Consider the following 25,000-nt stretch of genomic DNA (forward strand, 5'->3'; position numbering starts at 1 on the left):
CAAACTGGTCGTGGTGTGTGTGTGTGTGTGCTGGGTTACAATCAGGGTGGTACTAATGCTGTGTGTGCTGTGTGTATGTGTCTCACTGTGTGTGTCGTGTGTGGTGTGTGGTGTATCCATACTATATACTCCATTGCATGTGTGTGTGTGTGTGTGTGTGTGAGTGTGTGTGTGGTCATACTATAAATGTGTGTCGTGTGTGAGTCATAGATGTGTGTGTATATCTAATATATGCTGTGTATATGTATATATATAGCAATAAATGTGTGTGTGTGTGGGTGTGATATATAGATGTGTATGGTTTGTGTGTATTATTATGTGTGTGTATGGATACATGTGTGTGTGGGTATCATAGTGTGTGTACTATAATGTGTGTGGGTGTCATGTGTGTGTATAACTGTGTGTGTGTCTCTGTCTGATTCTTATGTTTGTGACACACCCTGTCAACACCCATATATATGCACATATATATTTACACATATACACACACACACATATATATGCACATATATATTTACACATATACACACACACATATATAGATACATATACATATATGTATATACACATATATATACACACACATATATATAGACATATATAGACATATATATACACACACACATATATATATACACACACATATATACACACATATGTATATATACACATATATATACACACATATGTATATATACACGCACACATATATATACACATATGTATATGCACACACACATATATACACATATATATACACACACACATATATACACATATATATACACATATATATACACATATATATACACACCCATATATACATATATATATACACTATATATATATACACATGTATATTATACACAACATATAACATATATATATATACACACACATATATATACACACACATATATATACACACACAATATATACATATACACATATATATACACACATATATACACATATACACATATATATACACACATATATACACACACATATGTATATGCATATATACATACACATATATACATATATATACACACACACATATATACATACACACATATATATACATATATATACACACACATATATACATATATATACACACACACATATACATATATATACACACACACATATACATATATATACACACACATATATACATATATATACACACACACATATATACATATATATACACACACATATATACATATATATACACACACATATATACATATCTATATACACACACATATATACATATACATATATATACACACACATATATACATACACACATATATACACACACATATATACATACACACATACACATAGATATATATACATACACACATATATAAATACACATACACAAACATATATACACATACATATATATATATACACACATATATATATACACACACACATATATATATGCACACACACATATATATATGCACAGACACATATATATATGCACACAAACATATATATATATGCACACAAACATATATATATATGCACACAAACATATATATATATGCACAAACATATATATAAATATGCACACAAACATATATATAAATATGCACACATATATATATATATAATTTTCTCCCATTTATTTTTCGGGGTTTTTTTTCTGCCGCCATATTCATGACTTTTTTTTTTTAAATCGTATTCGTATGTTCCTTGATTTCACTCTGTTGCGAGAGGAACGAAACCTGGTTAGCTAAGCTTATTTTCACTTTTTATTTTTTAAATCATCACTTTGATTGGTCAGTATTTAACCCATATATATATATATATATATATATATATATATATATATATATATTCACAGACATAACAGAAAGGAATAGACACTAAGATAAATATTTTTTCTAAGATTAATATATGCTTATCTATATTTACAAATAAGAATACTGCTGAAATAGCTGAAAGTATCTCATTAAAATTGCATCGAACAACATTGAAGCGTGTCACAAACCAAAGGAGCATTAGAACTTAGAATTTCTGTGAGGACGATTTGTGAGTCAACATAAAGTTGGTCTTAGTCAAAGCAAAATAACATGATATTTTTTAATACTCTTTTCTGTTGATAGAGTGATTGTACAATTCACAAGAGAAGACAAAGAGTGCACAAACTTCATCTAGGTTGCCTCAGGCCCTCTGAAAGAACCTTGCGTCTTGTGAAAAGAAATATTGAAAAGGATTCTCGATGCAAAGTCTCTAATATTGCAACACAAGCTAGTGGCAGTCCAAGAACAGCTGTCAGGTATTTTCACAAGCTGGGCTACTATGGTAAATCTGTGAAATGGAAACCTCTTCTTCATCCTGCCAATATCAAGTGCAGAAATGATTGGGCTTGTGAGATGGTGGAGAGACCTATGACCTTTTGGACCAATGTCATTTTTTCTGATGAGTCATGATTTGTATTATTTCCTTACAGTGGAAGGGTGTGGGTTTGGAGGCTTCCTCAGTATGTGAACTTAAACATGGAGGTTTGTTGATTATAGTATGGGGTGCAATTTGGAGTGATGGTCGCTTAGAGCTGATGGAGTGCATAGGAAACATCAATTCTGCTAAATACGTTTCAATATTACATGAAAGACTCCAACCAATATTCTCAAGTGGTAAAATGAACCAATTTAACTCCCTGTTTATGGAAGACTGGAGCTCTTTTTCATCTGGCTAGGGTGACACAACATTGGTTGAGCCAAAATGGGATTAATAAATTCATGGCCGTCAGTCCTTGGATATGAACTCAATTGAAAACCTTTGTGGCATATTAGACGGGAACTTTCACAAAAAGAAAAGGAAGCCATCATTTAAACCTGAATGTTTGGCATTATTGCATCAGACATGGCAAGAAATTCCTCAAGATAATATTCGTCAACTGATCAATGCCATGCCTAGCATTAAAAACAGCAAAGGGAATGTCAACCAAGTATTAGTTATTTAATTTGTGACCATTTATTTTTTAATTTTGTTCTATAAATTATATGTTTATTGAAATAAACCGTTTCTATGGGTATCTATTCTTTTCTGTCATGCCTGTGTGTGTGTGTATATATATATATATATATATATATATATATATATATATATTAATATTAATTGAAATATTTTGCTCCTGCTTCATCCTCATTCAAGATTGTTAAAAAAAAAAGTCTGAGTCACCACACTTGAAAAATGAATCCTTACCTCATTTTTGTTTCCATCCTCAGCAGTACCATCACTTTTGTCATCTGCATCTTTCTTTTTAGGTTTTACCGCTTTAGGTTCCTCTGCCGTGTCTGGCAGGGGAAGGCGATAAAAACCACAATAGCCAATTCCACGTACCTAAAAGCAAGACAAAGCAAACACAATCCTTATCCGTATTCTACAAATGATGATTTGAATAAATATGACAAAGTTTATTTCAGCTGGAGTTGGAAATTATTTTCAAATAAGAGAAATTCATGAAGGAATATTTAAAGAAAGAAACATTCAGGGGAAGTGAATGGTGGAAAACTGGATTTCAAGTTTCATAATGATGGGATATCTCTTTCTGTCATCTATGAAAAAAGTTGTACAGTAAATTAGGAAACTTCGCCTCATTAAGTGATCAGAATCTCTTATCCAACATGAAAATGATTGGCATGAAAAGCCAGAAGAAAAAATATATTTGGAGGAGAAAGGGGGGAAAAAAGATAAAATAGATCAAACTATGAAAAGTTAAGGAAACTTTTCAAAGTGAAATGCTGAAGAAAAAAAAAAATTAACAGGAGAAGGAGGAGGATGAGGGGGGGTAAGTGGTGATGGTGGTAGTGATGATGATGATGATGATGATGATTGGTTTAACATCTATTTTAAATGCTGCCATTAAAAAATTAACTTCCAAGTTCATCTATATCACTTACTCCCATGTTTCCTTGACCTATCTTTGTGGACTGACCCTGCTACCTCAACTGTTCTATATCTACTAACCAAGGACTTTCTATTCTTTCAACATACCCATACCATCAAAGTCTCCTTTTCTTATACCTCACTCTATACTGTCTAAATTTATCTTCCTCTGAAGTACTGTTGTCACTTATGTTCAATAAAATTCAATTTTTAAAACAAACTTTTATTCACTCCAAACAATGTTTATTGCCAGTGAAATGTAAAGAGCTACTGTGGTAGGGACCAGATTGATAGCAGGACAACCTGTGTGGGTGTGCAGGACAGCAAGGAGTTTGTTTACATTATATTTAACTTTCTCCATCTCGGTACTGTCAGTGAAACAGAGAGCAGGAAAGGAATTCCAAAAGTGCAAACAGTTTGAAGAACAAAGTTATCACAGTAGAAATCTTCCAGCATCTAGGGATTTCTAGAGTGAAGGAATGAGATTTAATAGCTAGTCGAATAGGTCAGAGGCATTCTCATTTAGGGTGTGCAAGTGCAATAAGCTCATCAGAGCATATTCTGTGGAAGTACTTATAAAAATGCACCGTCTGAGATATGGCCACAATACTCCATGCACAAGGGAAGCTTTGACAAGAGTGAGAAATAAGTCACTAAAATGACACATCTGCAATTATCATGTAATATATTAAATCTGATATCTGAGGTGATCTGATATTACCACACAAAAAATGGCAAATGCTTAAGATGATTTGTATGTAAGATACTTAAAAAAGGAAAGTAGGACATATACTAACGTACAGTTGGTAGCACACTGAAAATAGAAATCCTTTCGCATAGGCTCAACATACAATCAAGGTCACTGGAACTTAAGTACTTACCCTATTGCAAAAAAAAAAAAAAAAAAAAAAAAAAAAAATTAAACTTCACTGGAATAATTCAAGGAAAAATAAAAAATAAACATTCCCATTTGTTGTCTGAGGATAAGTTTCAGTTTTTACAATATTATTTCAAACTTAAAAAATAAGTTACTATTCATTTATCTCCAGCAGAGGGACAGGGACAAACTCAGACACTAAGTTAGTTTTAAATGTGTAGACAATCCAGCACTCCAAAATAGCTACTCTCGATTAGGAACAAAAAATAAAAATTGTACCAAACCAGAATAATTTCTTTTCCGTTGACTGGGGAAAAACAGATACTATACTTTGATTCTAGCCTGAAGGAGATCTGAAATGGTTCATTAACTATTTAAAAAAAATCACCAATTAAAAAAAAACATAGCAAAACAATGAGTCATAGGCATAATCTTAAGGAGCAACAGGTTTATTTTAATCCAAAGTAATAATTACCTGTCAGGATTCTATCTAGAGTTAAGTAGAATCTGCACTAACCACAACACTAATCTGCCTCAGACACTCTTGGGAAAGTTATCTAGCTCTACCCCAATTTTTCCAACCCTTTCTACTTTCTCTTTTTCTGCTTACTTTATTTCCCAACCCTACTCAAACTTTTTCTCAATTATCCACTCTATGACCTGGTTCATGCAAGCTGATGACGAGTATCAGTTTTTATATACAGACATAACAGAGGCCATTTGTTGAGATCTATGCTGACCAGAGATGACCAATTGAATTCAGAAACAAAAAGAAATGTGATAATTCATTTTTACTCCCAGACATCAAATTTTGCTTGTATATCCACATTAATCAATATTAGTTGCTAAACGCATTCTCATACTATAAAAATCAGTTGCATTTCCTGCTCCTGAAACAAACCATAATCATGCCATATTTCACTGTTCCACATCTACTAAATCAAGCTTTCTCATCCATTTTTTACTGTACATTAAAATTACATATTTCCATATTATATATTTTTTAAATTTATTTTCATTTATTTATATAAATAGGTGCAAAACATTTCTGTTTAAGGAATTAATTTGACCCATCCTAGGACGAGTATTCTTCTGTTTATCAATATAATACAACTCACAGCTTTTTTCTTGTCTGTTAGATATTATTTTGAGTCATTTCTTTTATCATCATGTGATTTCAAAACCAAAACAGAAAGCTATGTTCTTTTACTTCTACATTATTCTCATAAAATTAAACCTTGTTTTTCTTGTTCAAATATAAGGTTCCATTCTATTACTTAAAAGCAAAAAAGTTGTTTTCTATTTTATTTGTACTCAAATTCTTGATTAGTTTACTTACGCGGAGTTTTCTTCTTATTGAATGCAAAAGTTATTTGAAAGAAAGTTTACATCATGGTAAGGATGAAGATGAATGAGGAACCATCCATGATCTTTTCAGGATGAGTGGTTTAAAATATCTAACTTTGTCTATCGCCAGTGAGTGCAGTATTATTGGCAAAAAAATAATTGCTTGAATCAATGCTGCATTGCTGAAATAGTGTATTGTTACTTGTGTCTTCTGTGATTCACAGATCAGTGATCGACTCATCCAAAATCTACCAGATTGTAATACGACCTATTCCTTTGTATGGCTCCAAGTGCTGGTTATTCAAGGAGAAAGCAGAAAGAAAACTCTCAGTCATGGATATGAAAATGCAACATTAGGTTTCTAATCTGACCAGACCCTAAATGTCAATATTTGCCAATGTTACAGTGATCTCTAACAAAATCGTCACAATGACAGTCAAATCTCAAAAATGGGATTCATGATGGAAAAGGACGAGAGGTTGGTCAACGTAAGAGTACTTGGATATCTTCCAAGATCTTAAGATGGTTAAATTACATTCTAACCAAAACTTGGACCATGTATGGTGGATGGAGAAATATAGCGCAAATCTCACATAGCAAGATTTGCACAGAGGAGAAGGATGAAAGGGTACGAGTGAAAAATCAATATTCAACAAAAAATATTAACAGGAATATTTTCTGATAATGCTTACAAATTGTGATGTTGTATTATGTATAATGGATTGTTTGTTATAATGAAAGAATGGATGAAAGTGCTGGGTTTACGAGATATAAAACAGTTGACGTAATAGGACCAGTTGGCAAGAAGTGTTAAAAATAGATTTTAGAGAAAGAAGGATAAATAAAAACATGGCCAGAGATAGGTTAGTTTGGAAATCAATTTCTAAAAGCTGTCCAACATTTAAATGTAAAACAAATGTTGAACTACTGCCGCTGTCCACTTATTTAGTTTAATGACACATCAGCCTTTACTGTCATTTAACGCTGAGAACAATTTTCTAAAAGGTCTTAGCTTTGTAAACAATCTGTTAGAAGAAAAGTAATGAGAAAAAATGCATGGAATGAGAAGCTTCATTTTTGTTTTTTAGGTTTTATTTGTTACTTCCAATGTATTTGATATGGAAACAATGTCGAATTAATCTGTTAAAACAGAAAAATTAATTTCATATATTTTATAAGAAATAATAAAGGAACATTTTTAAATTTGGATTTGATATATCATATATGACTACTGTTTTGTTAATGCTGATCACAACAAACAACCCAGAATTGTTACATTAGCAAACTAGAATCAATCCTCAGTTTTCAAAACAATTAGAGCCACGTTTTACATATATATCATGTTGCATTTCCAAATGGTCATACAGTAATTATATAGAAGCAGTACAGCAGGACAAATCGAAAACAAAGCATCAACTGAATACTTTCTTACATTAACATAATTAATAGAGATTACATAGACCATGCAAGTAAGTATGATCCCTTGCTTAAGATTCTTAAAGAGTAATCATGGATATGAGTATGCAATGACAAAAAAACTGAAATCAAGATGAATTTCTGATATTGTGAGGAGAGCAGTGCAAAAAAAATTTTTTTTTTTAAACAAATGCAATCAGTTTTAACTAAAATAAATTTTTTTAAATAATGGAAGTCATTTTTTGATGAAAGAAAGTCATTTAACTCACATACCCACTTTGTGAATCATTTGAAGTTTTAGTCTTCACAGTAAAATTAAAATTTTCAGTTTTTAGAAAGAAATGTCAGAAAAAGGAAAAGGAAGGCCAAGCAAGACACAGAGAGAGGAAAAAAAAAAAACAAGAGAAAAAAAGATTAAGTGAGAGGGGGAGGGGATAGAAAAATAAACTCAATCCAATTAGCATAATAAGGAGGTAAGGCAATTTAGCAGCAATCAGTTTATCTTATTTAAAAAGGTGGATTCTAACCACAAGCAGAGAACTCACATCTATGGGAGATGCTAGTGATTTAAGTGACTTTTGTTTATTTTTAAAAAGGTGGAGAACTCACATCTGTGTATGATACAAAGAAAAAAAAGGAAAACAGTTGTCTTGGCTTGAATGAATTTCACATGAGAACAATAGGGAGAAAAAGAGAATTTTTGATATATTAATAAGACAAAGTAGACTTACCAATTGAACTGTTCCAAATCGTACTCTGCGTTCAAGAGCAACTTTTAAAAGGCCAGGTTTCAGATCTACTCTTAGTGCAGGATATTTTGCTCCGATGTATTGTTTCAACCAATGAAAACGGACGCCTTTTTTCTGAGAATATGTTAAGCAATATTAGCAATGGAACTGTCAGCACGATTTATCAACAGACATTTTGGGGTTTATAGAGACAAAAATATTTAAAGTACAAAGCTACTGGTAACAGGTCTTCAAATGTTCATAATGTACTATAAACATTGTCCAAGTCAATAGGAAAATCAGTTAGAGTATATGATTTCATTCTGGCCAACATCAGATCATCCTGCTCATATATACAGGGTGCAGCAGCAACAATCTGACACTTGACAAAAAAAAAGGCAATAAAATCAAAAGGTGTATGTGCAAAGATCCGAAAATTTATTTAGTAACAGAGTTATGTAACCATCACTGGCGGACATGACCATCTCAAAGCGGATATGAAATGAGTCACATATTCTTGTTTATAGTGGTAAACATTTTCATGATGGCAGCCTTCAGATAGTCAACCATGTTATGGCCGTGCTTGTTTGTCTTAGACTTGATCACAATTCAAAAGAAATAGTCTAGAAGGTTGTATGGTGAGGAGAGTGGCCACAAGTCTGGCAACTGATAATGAGGCAGAGACTTTGTGGGACGATCAGTATGAAAAGCTCTTGCAAAAATAGGGATAGTGGGAGTAGCAAGAGCAAAAGCACTGAAAAATTATTACAAATGCAGCATTACCAACTTCCAAGTGGACGTGGCTGAAAAAAAAAAGAAAAAAAGAGGCATAGAAAAGATCATTTAAGATCCTCAAAACAGGAATCTCTATGCATAGAAACTACTTGCCTAATCATAAAAGAGCTCAGTTGTGTGTGGAGTATTCTAATTAATTTAGGCTGAAGAGTTCAGGTCAATATAGGTGGATTGTTTTTCCACTTAGAAAGTTTTGCTATATAAGTGTAGCACTTCATATTTAAGAAGAAAACATGAATCTGCCATTTTCAGGTCAGAGGCAATAATGATAAGAACGTACCCAAAATTGATGAGGGCAGTGCATCACTGATGAAATGTGTTTTGGAAATTATGTAAATTAACTAAAAGGATACAGGATTTCCAGATTCTTTCAATGCTTCATCAATTATGTCTTTCATTTTTAAACGAAGCGATTCAGCTTGAACAGTGGGTTTCTTTTTGGGTTTCTTCTCTTTCAGTAAACCTTTGTAAGCTGAAGTTTCTTTGATGCCGATGCCTTTGCCAAATTTCTGACGCACAATCTGATCAAAATAAGAAAAAAAAGATTAAAATCAACAAAATTTTCATTTGTTAAAAAAGTTTCAACATTCTCATCCTCTCCAAATCTATAAAGATTTTCAAAGTGATTCATGAGGATAAAAAGAAATGGGTTTGAATAATAAGATTGTTGGGGTTATTTTTCTTAATGCATGAAAGTCTGAGATCATATGATGATGGGGTAATCAACTATTTATTGGTTTAGCTATGTGCTCACAGATATAAAAAAAAGTGTGACTCACATGTCCATTTTCTCTTTCCTACTTTTCTTTTACTAACTACTGAGAGAGCAAGATGTTTGCTAAAATCCCCGTCTCTTTCCCCCTTTTTTGGTTTAAACCACTGAAGCAACAGCATTTGATATCCATTAGTCCTATTTCATCTAAATTAGCACTGTGACATGTAGTCAGCCATTTCTGCACCACCTGACTAGTTCTGTCGAGGTGTCTTTTGTGATACCAATTGCGGTCAGTTGTTACCACACAACCATGCCAATTATGTCTGATGTGTCCCATACACAGATCAGTAAGTTTGCCTTTTCATATCTCCACATATTAGGAAGCTTTGACATGTGAGCATATCTTGGTGTATTATTTGTAAGGGCAAATAAATCCGATTATATTTTTATAAATACAGCCTTTAGTTATTTTTTGTTTATCTTTTACAAAAACATTAAAGAAATTAACAATCCTTAGTGATGTATTTTCAAAGACTATAGATTTACTTATCAACATTAAAGATAATTTAGAAAATAATTTCAAATAAAATGACAATTTCTTTCTTTTTCCATACAAGATAAAATCATCACCAAAGGAATTTTTTTATTTATTACATATCCATAAAGTTAGGTATGTCTATATGTTTACATATTTGTACATACAGGATTCATACAGCTGAACTAATAAACTGATCATTATGAATTTTGAAACAGAACTACTAGCCAAAAGGTGCATAATGTAGGCTATATTTAGTTTAATTTAGTTTTATGAGAAGAGGTTGAAAGCCCTTCATAAAAATTTAACTACCTCCAATTTTTGGGAAAAATGAATAATAAGCATTAGACATCAATTAATATTCACTACATTTCATTTTCTTTGGAGTATTTTGTAGGCTTTTTAGTGGATGGTGCAATTTAAGATTTTTACTGAATTTCATCCAGTCATTAGATTAAGCAAGATTCCTTGAATTTCAATTTTGTCTGAAGCTTACATCTTAAATTTTTTAATTTTTTTCTAGAATCAAAATTGTGTAATGAATTTCAATTAGGGTTGGAATAAGGAGTCTAAACATAAGGTTTAATAATGTATCTTGGTTTTAATCTTCCTGAGGAAGACATAAAAGTGGTAAAAAATTGTTCTTTTGAGGAAATTTTACCTGGCTTTACAAATATTCTTCTAGTAACATAAATTTATGTGAAGAAAATAAATTCTATGAAAGACATTTTGCTTTTAAAAACAAATATTTTTAAAAATATTTTTTTTAGTTTTGTGTAAAAAAAAAAAAAAAAAAAAAAATTACGTCATTTTTAAATGTGCATCTCAGTACAAGATCTTGTCTGTCCATTCAGCTCAAGCTTGAAATAACATTTTCATTACTAAACACACATTGAATGAATGCATTCATTTTTTTTTTGTTGCTTAACAAATTATACATGAAACAAGTTGTATTAGAAAACAATTGCATAAACAAAAAAATAAAAAGCACCTTTCTGAAATTTGGGATGTCCACAACCTTGGAAGCATTTAGTTGGCACGTTTCAGCATAATAATCATATAATGTGAGAATGGAAATAGAAGAACTTTCTTTCTCCTCAAAATTATCATCAAGCCTGGAAAAGAAAAAGGAAACGTCCATTAAATACAATGAACAATCAAAGAAAATATTACAAAGCATGAATTGTTCAATCAAGAGTTATTTCCTTTGATTGGCCTCCTGTCTCTGGAAACAAAATTTCTTGACTGCAGCCGCCAGAATTACCAGACAATCTGTGATAAGTGGAGAAGAAAGGAGTCTTGGAAGTTTAGTCTACCTTACTATTACACCATTAGCTAGCAAGGGGAAAAAAGAAACAGATTCATTATCTTTCTGTCAAAGGTATTAGAGAAAGTGATTTTATAGCTACTTTCATTTCAAAACACATGGAAATTATCAAAGAGTCACCAAATACATGCATACACATGTATAATTTTTTTAAGATTTAAATTATTTTCTAATCATATTCCAAATAAAGAATACATACAATGGTATCCAAGTTGTTTATAACTGTTTCCAGATAATGTATATTTTTAGTTATACAATATAACGCAAAATTTAAATAACATGTTTTCAGAACAGGATTTCAGGACCATCCTCATTTGTACCAAAGCAAAAACAATAATGCTGTTCAAGAAAAAAAAAACATGATTAAACCAAAATACACATATTTTCGCTTGTATATATATAGAAGACTAGCCTGGGTGCCCGGCGTTGCCTGGGTGTTTGGAGGTGTGTGTTGAGCAAAAAAGAAAAAAATGGTAGTAGACAGACTGGCTCGAACCCGTACCGAAGGAGACAAAGAACATGAAAAAAAAAAAAAAATGTGACGTCTTTGCTGTTGCAGCAATTGCCAAACCGGAAGGGACAAATGTTTATGTTGTGTCTGCACAAATAATTAACAAGAACACGGAAAGTAAAGGTATACAATAACATCTTAGGCAGAAAAGTTATATACATATTTACATGTCTTCAGATATACTTCAGTTGGAGATATTCCGGCGTGTTGCATGTCTTACTGGAGGCAACATAGGCGTCTTGCCTATTTGGCGGTCGTTGCAGAACTCTCCCGGTATTGGTGATTGATACCTTTATATATCTCACTCACTCACCTATATTAATTAGTGGGCATCTCCACAACACCTCCCTCCCTCCCAAGATTTGAAGTTGTGTAGATTTCAATATCTTTTTCTCTTGGGGTTCATTATAATTGGTTCTGTAAACTTTCTTTTTCTTCCTGATCTTCTCGGCTCGGGCATGGTTTGTGGTGGTTCAATATCAAATGCTTCGTATAGTATATCAATTGGATCTTCCTTTTCATCAGGTTTGTCATGTTCATTGTCTTTTATATGACGTTTTCTCAATTGATTTTGATGTCTTTTGTGTATCCCTTTTGGACCTTTTATCATGTAGACCAAGTCGGCGATATGTTTATCTACCGTACCAAACTCCCAATATGAAATATTATTTTTCATACATTTAAAATATACACGATCACCAGGTTTAAACCTTTTACGTGATGTGTGCATAGTTTGATGGACGATTGCTTGCTTTGGTATTAATTTATCAAATGGGGATTTTATTTTTCTAGCGAACATTAATTCTGCTGGCGATAATTTTGACGGTGTATTTGGGTTTTTAGTTATCCTGTATATTTGCAGGAATTATTGTAATGCTATATCCGTCGGGGTCCCTATTGATTTTCCAAGTGCACGCTTTATCGTGTCTAAGAACCTTTCCGCTAATTCATTTGATCGAGGGTGGAATGGTGGTGTAGTTATATGTTTTACCTAAAAAGTCTCACAAAAGTCCTTGAAATCACTTGATGTAAATTGTGTTCCATTATCTGTGACTATAATGTCTGGCACACTAAAACGTACAAATATTTCATGCAGAAAACTTATTATGTTATTTGTCGTTGGGTTCTTGAAACGCTTTACTTCAGGCCATCTGGAAAAACTATCTACTACGATTAGGTAGTATTGTCCTTCGGTCGGTCTAGCAAAGTCTATATGAATGCGTGACCATGGATGGTCAGTTTTTTTCCAAGTTTATGGACTATCGGTGGTGCCTTTGCGGCCAACGCACAACCTTTACACTTGTTTACTGTTAGTGCAATATCCACATCCATGTTACGCCAGTAAACGAAACTCCACATAAGTGCCTTCATCCTATTTATACCCGGGTGTCCTGTATGAAAATCACATAAGATCTTTTTCTGCAAGGTTTTCGGGATAACAACTCTTTCACTATATAATAAAACATCATTGCATACGGAAAATATGCTTTGCGTTTTTTCATCATTTTCCCTTATTTTTTTTCTTTATGTCTGTGCTGTGATGACATCGTCATTTTCAGCCTCCCTTTTTATATCGGTTAACGTGACTGGTAATTCTTTTATTATATTCGGCACCATGTTTTTCCCCTCATAATTGGAACGTATAGCTGCAATTACTGCCTCTTCAAGGGTTTCCTCCATTTTCGGTATAAGCCTTGACAGGCTATCCGCATGACCTATTTTTTCTGAACCCAAATGTTTTATTTGAAAGTTATAATTTAGCAAGATCGCACCCCAACGGAGTAGGCGATTTGCCGTATATACTGGCAAGCCCTTTTTTGAGTTGAAGATTGTCACTAGGGGCTTGTGATCTGTTTCCAGTATAAAGTGTCTCCCGTACAGGTAATGGTGGAATTTCGTCACCGCGAAAATAATGCTTAACCCCTCTTTTTCTATTTGAGAGTAAGCCTTTTCTGCCGGAAGTAGTGTCCTTGAGGCGTGAGCTTTAGGTTTCTTCGATCCATCTGGCATGATATGCTGTATACATGCTCCTATACCATATGAGCTCGTTTCACTCGCAACACTTATTTCTAATTTTGGGTCGTAATAGGTTAAAAATAGATCGGACGTCAGCGTCTTTTTAATTTTCTCAAATGCGTCTTGACATTCTTTTATCCATATCCATGGTGTTTCTTTCTTTAATAACTCGTTAAGCGGAGCTCTTAGATCATGCATTCCTTTGATAAATACTTGGTAGTAGTTTACGAGACCTAAGAAACTCTGTAGAGTCGTCACGTTATGTGGTGCCGGCATGTTTTTAATTGCTGTCGATCTTTCCGGGTCTAGGCGTCGACCGTCTTTATTTATTATTTGCTCTAAATATTTGATTTCATCTAAACAAAATTCGCATGCGTGTTAAGGCATAATATCTTTGAGCATTCTTCTTCCATCGGAATTTTAAATAGGCGTCGGACAAATCTATTTTTGAAAAAATTTTGCCACCATTTAGTCTGGCAAATATCTCTTCAGGGCTCGGTAAAGGGTAGTGGTGATCTTTTAATTCATCGTTTAGGCCTGTAGAAAAGTCTGCACAGACTCAAATTTGTTCCGACTTTTTTTTATGTACACCGTAGGGGCTGCCCAGACGCTAGTTTCGATTTTCGATAAGATGCCTGTTTTTTCGAGTCTATCTAGCTCGCTATTTATTTTGTCCAAACCGTCGAACGGTACATTCCGTTTTTTCTTAAACACTGGTGTTGCAGCCTTTTTTTTAGCTCGAATGAAGCCTTAAATTTATTGCATCTTCCCAGTCCAGTAGTAAATATTTCTGGGAATTTCTTCTTTAGATCGTCTTTAATATTGTCTGATGTTGGGGTGCAACTGGTTATTTTTCTACAAAAAGCGTTCATTGGTTTATCCCAAAGATTGAATTTTTCAATCCAGTCAATTCCCAATAAGTTCTCGCTTTCTTTAATTACCAAGATTTTCAATTTCTTCATCGTGCCATTTAAATTAATGGGCAGGATAACCTCTCCTTCGAATTTTATTTCGTCTCCTGTCACTATTTGTGCACCGTTACTTGACTTTTGAAGAGTCGGTTTACCCAGCTTTTTCCAAGTGTTGACGTTTATTAACGACAAATCCGATCCAGTTGAAATTTTACTCGTTTGTCAAAAATATTTACTGATACATATTTTTGTAAATTATTTTTTCCTTTGTCGTTTGTTCTCATTTGGTGTACTCTATTTTTTGTTCTGCAGCAAACACTCTTATGTCCAACTTTATCGCAATAGTAGCACCTGATATTTTTGTAAGGACAATACTTTGCCAAATGTTTTTCATCACATCTTCTGCAATTATTATACCTGATGTCTTTTTATAATTCCTTTGATTATTATCATAATTTCGTTTTCTGTAGTTATTATATTGACTATTATCGTAATTTCGTTTTCTGTAGTTATTATATTGACTATTATCGTAATTTCATTTTCTGTAGTTATTATATTGACTATTATCGTAATTTCATTTTCTGTAGTTATTATAATTTGAGTATTTTTTTAAAATTTTGACTAGTGTCAAAATTTCTTTGTCCTGAGTTTCTGAAAGGTTTTTTAATCTTCCTAATGTACGCCATTCCTGCTTCTTCTATATCCCTGGAATCTTTTTTTAGTAATACTGCTCTTTGGCAATCTTATGCTAATTTCTGCTATGTCAGGCCTTGTTCTGTTTCTAATTTTGAGAGAACCCGTCTTCGAATCTCTGAATTTTTTGTGGGTACTAGATCCTGTGCAAAGATTAAGCATTTGAAATCGTCCACCGTGAATTCCGATAATTTGAAGTTGTCGCAGTTTTTGTTTACTACTGACGTATATGTCAGGTAGTCCTGCTCATCAGTTTTCTTAAGATTCATACATGCCCATCTCTTGTGGAAAAGAGACATGTTCGGTACTAATAACTCCTTAAGAAGCCTTATCGTCTCAGAGAAATCTAACTGATTCATTCTCCTTGGCAATATGAAATCAACAAATTTGCAATGGTCACTGGTACCAAGCTTTCGAAGTAATAAATTTACTTTCTTTCCATTTGGCCAGTTTTCGCAGTCTCCTTCAAAAATATCTTCATACCTCTTGAAGTATGCATCAAAAGTTTTATCCTTTTCCGGTAGGTATGTGAACACATCTATGCTGTTAACAATTGTTGTGTTGGAGAAGGTTGTATTACTTTCTTGAATGGAGTAAGCTGTTAATCTTTCTAACAGTTCTTTCTGTTCAAGTTGCATCTGCGTGAACCTTTCTTCCTGCCTTTCTAGGCATTTATGAGTTGTTCATTTTGTCTTGCGTCTCTTTCTGCATGTAGCGCTTGCTGTTCTTTTTGTAGGATCTGCTGCTTCTGCATGAACTGCGTCATTATTTTAGCAAATTCCTCCATCTTGTTTTTTTTTTTTCTCCAAAGATTAGAAAAATCAGTCTATTTTACTAATTCACTTTTTATAACTACGAACAACCGTTTTTAGGTTCGTTTTTTTTTTTTTTTTTTTTTTTTTTTTTGTGTCAACCGAATTCGATCGATATATTATTTTTTGCGTTGAACCTTTCTTTTTCCCTTTTTCTATTGAGGGATAAAAAAAAAAATGTATTTTCTTTTTTTCACTTAATCCATTAAGTTTTGATTACGTACAAGAATTCTTTAAAAAAAAAAAAAAATCCTTTCTTGGTACAACTGAAAAAAAAATATCACTTTTCTCCTTCAAGACAATTTGCATAAATTAGTTCACAGTGTACTAGCGAAAACACCTTTTTTTTTTTCTTGGACTTTCGTAGTCACTTTGAAATGGTTATTAGTATTTTTCTTTCAAGTATCCAGTGTTCGAATATCTCATTCGACAATTTTGTAGTTACTTTTGTTTGTTTTTATTTTATTTTTTTATTATTTTTTTTTCGATAGTGATAACTTTCCGCGTAAATTATTTTTCGAATACTGCTGCTTGTGTCTAACAGTGAATTCCCGAGTAAACCTTCGTTCGACAATTTTATAGTTACTTTCGTTTGTTTTTCTTTTTTTTTCGACAGTGATAACTTTCCACGTAAATTATTTTTCGAATACTGTTGCTGTGTATTAAATTCCCGAGTAAATCTTTGCAAAATCCTCGATGTTACTGTTGTGTTCAACAGTAGATTTTCTTTTTTTCTTGAAGTACAGTTTTTTTTTTTTCAATCTTTCTCGAATAAGTATTTTTCGTACACCACTATTGAGTTTAGTAGTGGATTTTATCCCGCGTAAGTCTTTTTTCGAATTCTCGAGGCCACAGTTGTGTTTAATAGAGGATTTTATCCCATGTAAGTCTTTTTTCAAATTCCCGTCGCCACTGTTGTGTCTGCACAAATAATTAACAAGAACACGGAAAGTAAAGGTATAATAATATATTAGGCAGAAAAGTTATATACATATTTACATGTCTTCAGATATACTTCAGTTTGAGATATTATGGCAGGTGGCGTGTTGCATGTCTTACTGGAGGCAACATAGGCGTCTTGCCTAATTGGCAGTCATTGCAGAACTCTCCCGGTATTGGTGATTGATACCTTTATATATCTCACTCACCCACCTATGTTAATTAGTGGGCGTCTCCACAACAGTTTAAATGAAGGCTAGTTAATTTGACTTTCAAATATATTGGTGAAAAAAGCGACCCCTTACTGTAGAAAAGTGCCCAGTTGAGGTTGAAGGAATTAATATTTTTAGCCAATTTTTCGATATTTGTTGTTCGAAGGGTAGAGCTTCAAAACGATACTGATCTTGTGAAAATCTATCGCCTCTGTCGAAAGTTTTAGGCAGACATACAAACATTTCAACAGACAGGTGAAATATATATTATAGATTGGCGGGAGTACCCGACATTGCCCGGGTGTTTGGAGGTGTGTGTGGTTTTGGGTAAATCAAAACTCCGGGGGTTGGGGTTAAAATAAAAAAAAAGTTTTGGTAGGTAAGTATGAGGATCGAATCCAAACCCTTGAGGCAAAGTTGGAAATTAAAGTGTGAAAAAAAAAATGTGTGAGGTTAACCATTGGGCCACCACGAAATACTAACGGAAACACGTTTGAATTTATTTAACTATTTAGAATTGGCAGGTGCACGTTTTAATGACTTAATGAGGTCAACTTTGACTGCAGGATAGTATTTCATTTACTGCGGGAACGCTTTTTTATTTTTATTTTCCCAAGATGTTGGGAGGGGGGGAGCTCCCCATAAAAAGGGGATTGTCCAAATTGAATAGCAATTGTTTGATATAAGGAAAATATTTCCACATTGATCAAATCTGATTGCTTTCGGACATTTCTGGTGATCGCAACCGGAAAAATACCACCAGAATTAGTGTTGCTTTTATTATACGAAAAAGCCTAATCCACATGTGACGAGTGAAAAATGTTGAATATTTATCTTTTCGAAGTCGAGCAAATTAAATAGATAGGCGACCTCCGTTGTTAACTCGTAGATATTATGATTTATATGTGATATAAAAAGTTTTAAGAAGTGGTGAGCCGACCGACCGCTTCTCGGAAAAAAGCCTTTTACAGACATACACAAAAACCGAACATACATACACATATTTTCGCTTTTATATTTATAGATGACCTTAGATGAAATCTAGACATTGCAGGGAGATGTGTGCAGAACAGGAGATTCATTAGTATGACCATGTTTAATGTATGAGAGTTCTTGGGTTAGTAGATGTAGAACAGTTGAAGTAGCATTGTCAATTGACAGGGAAAGGCCAAGCAAATAGGAAGAGATAAGGGCAGATTTGAGATAAAGGGGGTAAAGACCTGGCCAGAGATAGGTTAGTTGGGAAGTAAATTTCTAAAAGCTCTCAACACATGCCAGCATATAAAATGGATGTTAAACTGAATATTATAATGCTTGTTTGTTTTAACTGCCACAAAAATTCATTAATAGCCAGTGTAATTAAAATGAATTTATTTCCAATTGTATGTTAAGTTTTTTATACATATTTCAGAGACATATTAGGGTTGGCTTGACATTCGAAAACCTGTATTGTTTAGAAAAGGCCCTTATCACCCATTTAACATTTTTGGAGATTCACAAAATGAAGAGAATTTAAAAAAACGAAAACCAATGGTCACTGCGTTTATAGTCTGATGAATTCTCTCAAGTGTCTTCTTTTAGGGAGAGTACCAAGTTTACAGGGTCTATCTACATGGATGTATAAGCCTTGATTGTAACTTAGTATTATTTAAAATTAACTTAATTGCTGATTATGAAGATTGCATGTTTGTTTCTATGGCATATTCATATTTAGAGGTGATGATGTACAGTGTAATCTATTCATAGATTGGTAAGAGTTAAATTCTGGTATGGCTGTCATAAATTTACAAAGTTGGCGCTATTAAAGGATGTATATGTTATATTTTTATTTAATTTTGGGGCAGGTATGTTTGAATATAAAATTGTTATATTGTAGTTCATTAGTTAAGTGAGGGCTTAATGTCTAATGAAAGAGGCGTTATCTTTACCAGTGAAAAATGCTTACCTAAGAGGTATTAAATCAAGCAGATGGGCCATTATAGGCTTGCTATCTCAAGATATGTGGTGCTACCTGTAAGAGTGGAGTCATTGTTTAATTAATTTTGTGACCTTTTACCTAATTATGTTTATGAGTCTATCAGAGGGCCTACATGTATTGGTTAATTTAAATTTTGGTCATATATCAGGTTTGTTTAAGGGTATACAATAAATATATTTCTAGGTATTTAACTAATAAGATGGTTTAATATATTTAAAAACTTAAAAACATTACAATATGATAAGGTACATACTAATTTAGATTATTTGTAATTGAAGGGGATTTTAGGGATGTAAATGTTGGTTATATTTGTGTTAATAGTAAAGATGCAAAGGTGATGTGTATAATATATCTGAGGAGGGAAGGGATTATTATCTTGCATATAAAAAATTAATTTTAATAATAAAGGAGATTATAAGGCAGGTGGTTAGGTCTTGCATTTTTCATATGATGGGGTGATTTTTAAACTTATATATGGATGGTGATGTGGAGTTAGTGAGCTAAATGTTTTTATTATTAATCCATTTGTCTAATAAAAATTATCTTCTGTTGGGATATACTTTGAAAACCTCAGTTTTGATGATCATACAGTTTATGGAAAAGTTATTAAGCATCTGTAAGATCCGGAATTTTTTCTATGTGTATAGTGGAAAATTCTTAGAGGCTATAAGGTTTTTGTTTATCAATGATCCTCTATTAGATGTATTTTGAGCTTTGTCGTTGGTAAAGAGGTGATGTCACTTTTTCCTCCAGATATTTGACATGTTATTGTGGGTGTAGAGCTTGTTTGAAAGTTCCTTGCGTCATTCCGATGTAAATTTCTTCTTTCTTGGAGTTTATCCTGAATATGACTGGCATCATGTATTATTGATCTGATTGTGCAACCTCTTCTAGGAGAAAGTTTCACCTGAACTGCATGAACAGTGGAGGTTTAATGGGGGGGGGGGTGATTAGAATTATGGGTTTGGGGGTTAATAGAGATCCTACCGAGATGCAGAAGGATAACTTTATGGACCATATTTCTATTGAAGAGTTTATGAAGTTTATTAGAAAGTGGAAAGTGTTTATCTATCAATTGGAAGAATTATTTAATGCTAAGAAAATTGGGAGAACCAGATAATATTTCTTTTCTTATTGTAGGCTTGGTGGATGTGTAAGTGTTTTTTCTATAGTTACTTTCACGGAGGGCTTTGTTATAATATGGAATGACTTGCTGGAAAATTTTGTGGTTGGGTGAAAGATGAGAAATTGTCCTGCTTATATTGGGTATAAGGTTTTTAAAGATTAGAGAAGAGGAGGAGGAGGAGGAGGAGGAGGAGGAGGAGGAGGAGGAGGAGGAGGGCAGGATTAGGTATTGAAATAAGCTGCTCAGTGAGTTTATGGTATGATCTAGTGAAGTTGTTAGTTAGGTCTAGGGATGCGTCTAAGAAGTCCGCGCTAGTGAGATTGGTATTGATGGTGGTCTTGAATTCTAGCTTTTTAAGGAGAGCTGTCACTTGCTTTCTAAATTTGTCAAGTTCCTGACCATTGTTGCTGTGGGAAGGGAAATAGTCCATCATTCCTGTAAAGATCAAACTCTTGGTTTGGAGGTAGTATATAAAAAGTTTGATCAGATTGTACACATTCACATAATCGTAGGCCCACACACACACACACCTAAAATGAGGGACTGGATATTCTAGTTTGTAAGAAGGAAACACTTACCATTCCATAAGTTTCAGATCAGCAGCAGGAATATTTCTCTTGCGTTTTTCTGTGAGCACCATGTTGTCTGTTTTGGGAGGGTTCTTGGAACCAGTGCTGGATTTATCAGACTCTGCAGGAGTCCCTTTTTTGTTTTTTGATTCTGTCTTACTGGCAGATGTAGGAGGGTTTTCGGTTCGGCTGCCAGGCTGTTCATCAGCTGCAGATGCAGGGGTTGATGCCGGAGGACCTGAATCCCCCTTAGTTGCTGGAGCTGCCTTGGTCTGCTGAGCCGTCTTCTCAGCTAAGTATTCTGCCGTGGCTCTCTTAAACTTTATGGCTGGCATGATGCTGCTTTAGAATAGCTAAGAAGAAAAATAAACAAAAACACTAAATCAACAAGAAACAATTTCGTAGAAAATGATTAATTTCAGAAATTTTATAAACCATAAAAAGGGATGGAAATGGAAAAACATATTTTTCCTATGAAAAGCACATGTAACAACCATCAAAGAGAGCACTTAATGTATTCAAACAATGAATAGGTTTTTATCACATTACACCTATTTTAGTTAAAATTATAATGCTAGAAAACAGTGATGAGATAAAAATGAAAATTTCATAATTTTATAAATAAATAAAAACATTGTTCTTTCTGGACACATGACAAATAAATTCACTTTTGTGTGCATATCCCCCAAAAATTCACTCTGTCTCTAGACAGGTTCAAAGTATAACAGGTTTTGTTATAAAAGCAGATGAAAAACTTAAGTGAAGACAACACAGTGCAAATTTACACAGAGGTTACAAATGCTGGGGGAAGTTCAAGTGATGAGAAAGCTTTATTTAAAAATAAACAAGGCCAATAGCCATTAGTCGCGTGCTCTTGTGCAATGAATGAATGCGTGAATGTAGGATTGATATGAAATTCTTAAAAATAAACTAAAATGACCGAAAAATGGGCTGAAATGACTTAAATAAATAAAAAGTAAATGACTTAGAATGACTTTAATGAACTTAAGGATGAATTGAATGACCTTAAGAATGATTTGAATGCTTAAAAAATAACTGGAATCCTTCAAAAACAACTTGAATGATGTGGAGAATGACTTGAATGGCTTTGAGACTGACTGGTTGTAAAGTGGGTGATCATTTTACATTAAATTAATACAGAAAAGTGATCCCCCACTTTATATCACAATAAGTACAGCATGTAGTAACAGATACTACACTTTGATCTTGGCCTTTTGGCCAAGAAAAGCTTAAAAAGCTAAGAACAGCATCTATTAAGAACAGACCTTTGATCTTAACCAAAAAGGCCAAGCACAAAAGTGTTATGGACAGGCCGACAGATTATAGAGTCGCTTGCACGCGACTAAAAATAAAAACATCTAACACCAACCTTGTACTACACTAGGTGTAATTTCTTTATAAGAAAATACTGAAATGTATTTTACCAATTCTTATCATAAAATTATATTGTTCACTTATAAAGAAAATGATGAATAGGTTGGGTTGACTTTTACAGTTGGTTTCAAATGATGGAGAAATAAAAAACGAGGTAGATTCATATGTGCAAATATTTTGTTAAAAAAAACCAAAAAAACTACTTATCAATTAACAGAGAACACATCTCTGACTGTTTTACTGTGTGCAGACAAATTCTTCAAGATCAATTTCAACATTGAAAAATTATACATAAAAAAAACAAGAACAAAAAAAAAAATAAAGAGAAGTTCAATGTACATACAATTAAATTAGAAAGAAAAATAATTTATTCCCAATCAAGTTACACTTCAAAAATGGTTCAAATAGACCAATTCAATGAACATTGTTACTTGTTCACAGAGACCTTCATTTTCATACAAACATTTTATTCTGGGAGAAAAATTATAAAGGTGCTTGGTCCCTTATTACATTTGGAATTTTATCTTAGCGAAAATCATCTATTTGTAAAGATAAAGATCATTTTTCCATTTTGTAGTTATTTGTTAATAAGTATCATCTACCCAGCACCAAGATTGTTGCTGTAGACATTGAGATGTTAAACTCAGAGATATTAAGTAAAAACATTATTCTAAATATTTTTAATGCATCCAACCATATCCATAAGAGTCTCTTTTGTCGGCCAGTCTGTTAAGTTTAAGTTTGTCAGGTGCACAGGCTTGAAGTAGCATTTCCATTGGTCATCAGTGTGTAAGTTTGAAATAGCATTTTCATTGATAACTGACACATATGATTTCTGTGTTATTTTAGTTTTAAAATTAAGAAACAACTCAAACATTTAAGTGATTGTTACAGAACAGTTGTCAAGTGAAAGACATGCCATGATTTCAATGAATGGATTATAAGGTGATATTTAATCCATAGTGGATTTTAGAGAAAAAAATAACCTGTGATGCAATCCTAAAAAAGGAGAGCAAAGATCAATACCTGTGGGCATGATCTCGGAAGCCATTTCACCAGGTAAGTCTTTGTGGATTAAGACTTTAACAAGAAAATCCGGTTTGGGCTTTTATTATTTCATCATTCAGCAGTCCAGGTACCCAACCTATGTAAAGGTAAGTGATGAGATAGGACAAGACGTCACATATGGCTCAAGAAAAGAAAAAAAGAAATAACCAAGAAACAAAAATTTGTCATTAAAAAACAAAACTGATAAAAGCAAAAAGGTGCTTTGTTCAAAGGTCTCCAAAATATGCCTACAACAATTCAACCATGACAGATTATCTAGACGCAAAACATCTATATATTCATAGAAAAAATACAATGAAAATTAGTAATTATATATTAGTATGTATAGGATTTGCTCCTAAACTAATTACTCAACCATTATGAAATTTGCAATACAATTGTTCTGGTCCAAATGTGGGCTATATTTATTTTAATTTTGTTTTATGCAAAGGAGGTAAAAAAGGGTGGAAGCTCTGCATGAAAATTTAGACACCAATTACTGTGAAATGTTAACAAACATCAATTTCAATTCTTTGGAGTATATTTTAAAAAGGCTAAATATGAGCACAACTTCCAACTTTAAAATTCAAATATTTCAGATTTGCATTGAATTTGTCTCTATAGTCATTAGATACTAATTAAACAAGATTCCCTGAATTTTAATTTTTTTTAAGAACCCTTAAGCTTAAGCCTTGTATTTTAGAGTTTCTTTATTTCATGTAATATATTTAGCTCAAAATTAAAATAAAGATTTTAAACATAATGTTTAATATCATTATAAGAAGACATAAAAGTGATGCAAAACCGTTCTGTAGATTAATTTTAGTCTTCCTGTTACAGATATTACACAAAAAGTAATCCAGATGAAGTTTATATCTACAAGGTAAAAAATTTCAGAAAATCATTACTGTGTTTATATAGCAGCACTCAATAATAGAGCTAGCTTTTATATATTGTCGTGTTCAATCAGATGTGCTTGAATAATGACTTGCTGCCAAAATATACATATATATATATATACATATAAATAATAATAAGAACAGAGCTGTAAAGTAGAAATTTACAAAAGGTTTTTATTATTCAGCAGAATACTCCAAATCTGGTAGCTAGGTACTCCTTAATCTGCGGAGTTT

At 32.9% G+C, this 25,000-nt stretch overlaps 1 protein-coding gene across 2 annotated transcripts in view; it reads right to left on the reverse strand.

Moving 5' to 3' along the window:
• The window catches only part of LOC145248022 (uncharacterized), a 102,099-nt gene that overhangs the window by 35,594 nt on the left and 41,505 nt on the right, over positions 1 to 25,000 (reverse strand). For both annotated transcript variants that reach the window (XM_080109732.1, XM_080109731.1), the window contains exons 2-6: positions 21,435 to 21,778; positions 11,323 to 11,446; positions 9,435 to 9,602; positions 8,290 to 8,421; positions 3,235 to 3,372 (exon numbers count right to left, since the gene is read on the reverse strand). In XM_080109732.1, coding sequence (XP_079965858.1) covers positions 3,235 to 3,372; positions 8,290 to 8,421; positions 9,435 to 9,602; positions 11,323 to 11,446; positions 21,435 to 21,760 — 888 coding nt within the window. In that variant the 5' untranslated portion in view covers positions 21,761 to 21,778. The remainder of the gene's footprint in view (positions 1 to 3,234; positions 3,373 to 8,289; positions 8,422 to 9,434; positions 9,603 to 11,322; positions 11,447 to 21,434; positions 21,779 to 25,000) is intronic.

The sequence above is a fragment of the Euprymna scolopes genome, chromosome 26, assembly GCF_053919585.1.
Source record: "Euprymna scolopes isolate OS-2025 chromosome 26, ASM5391958v1, whole genome shotgun sequence".
NCBI lineage: Eukaryota > Metazoa > Mollusca > Cephalopoda > Sepiida > Sepiolidae > Euprymna > Euprymna scolopes.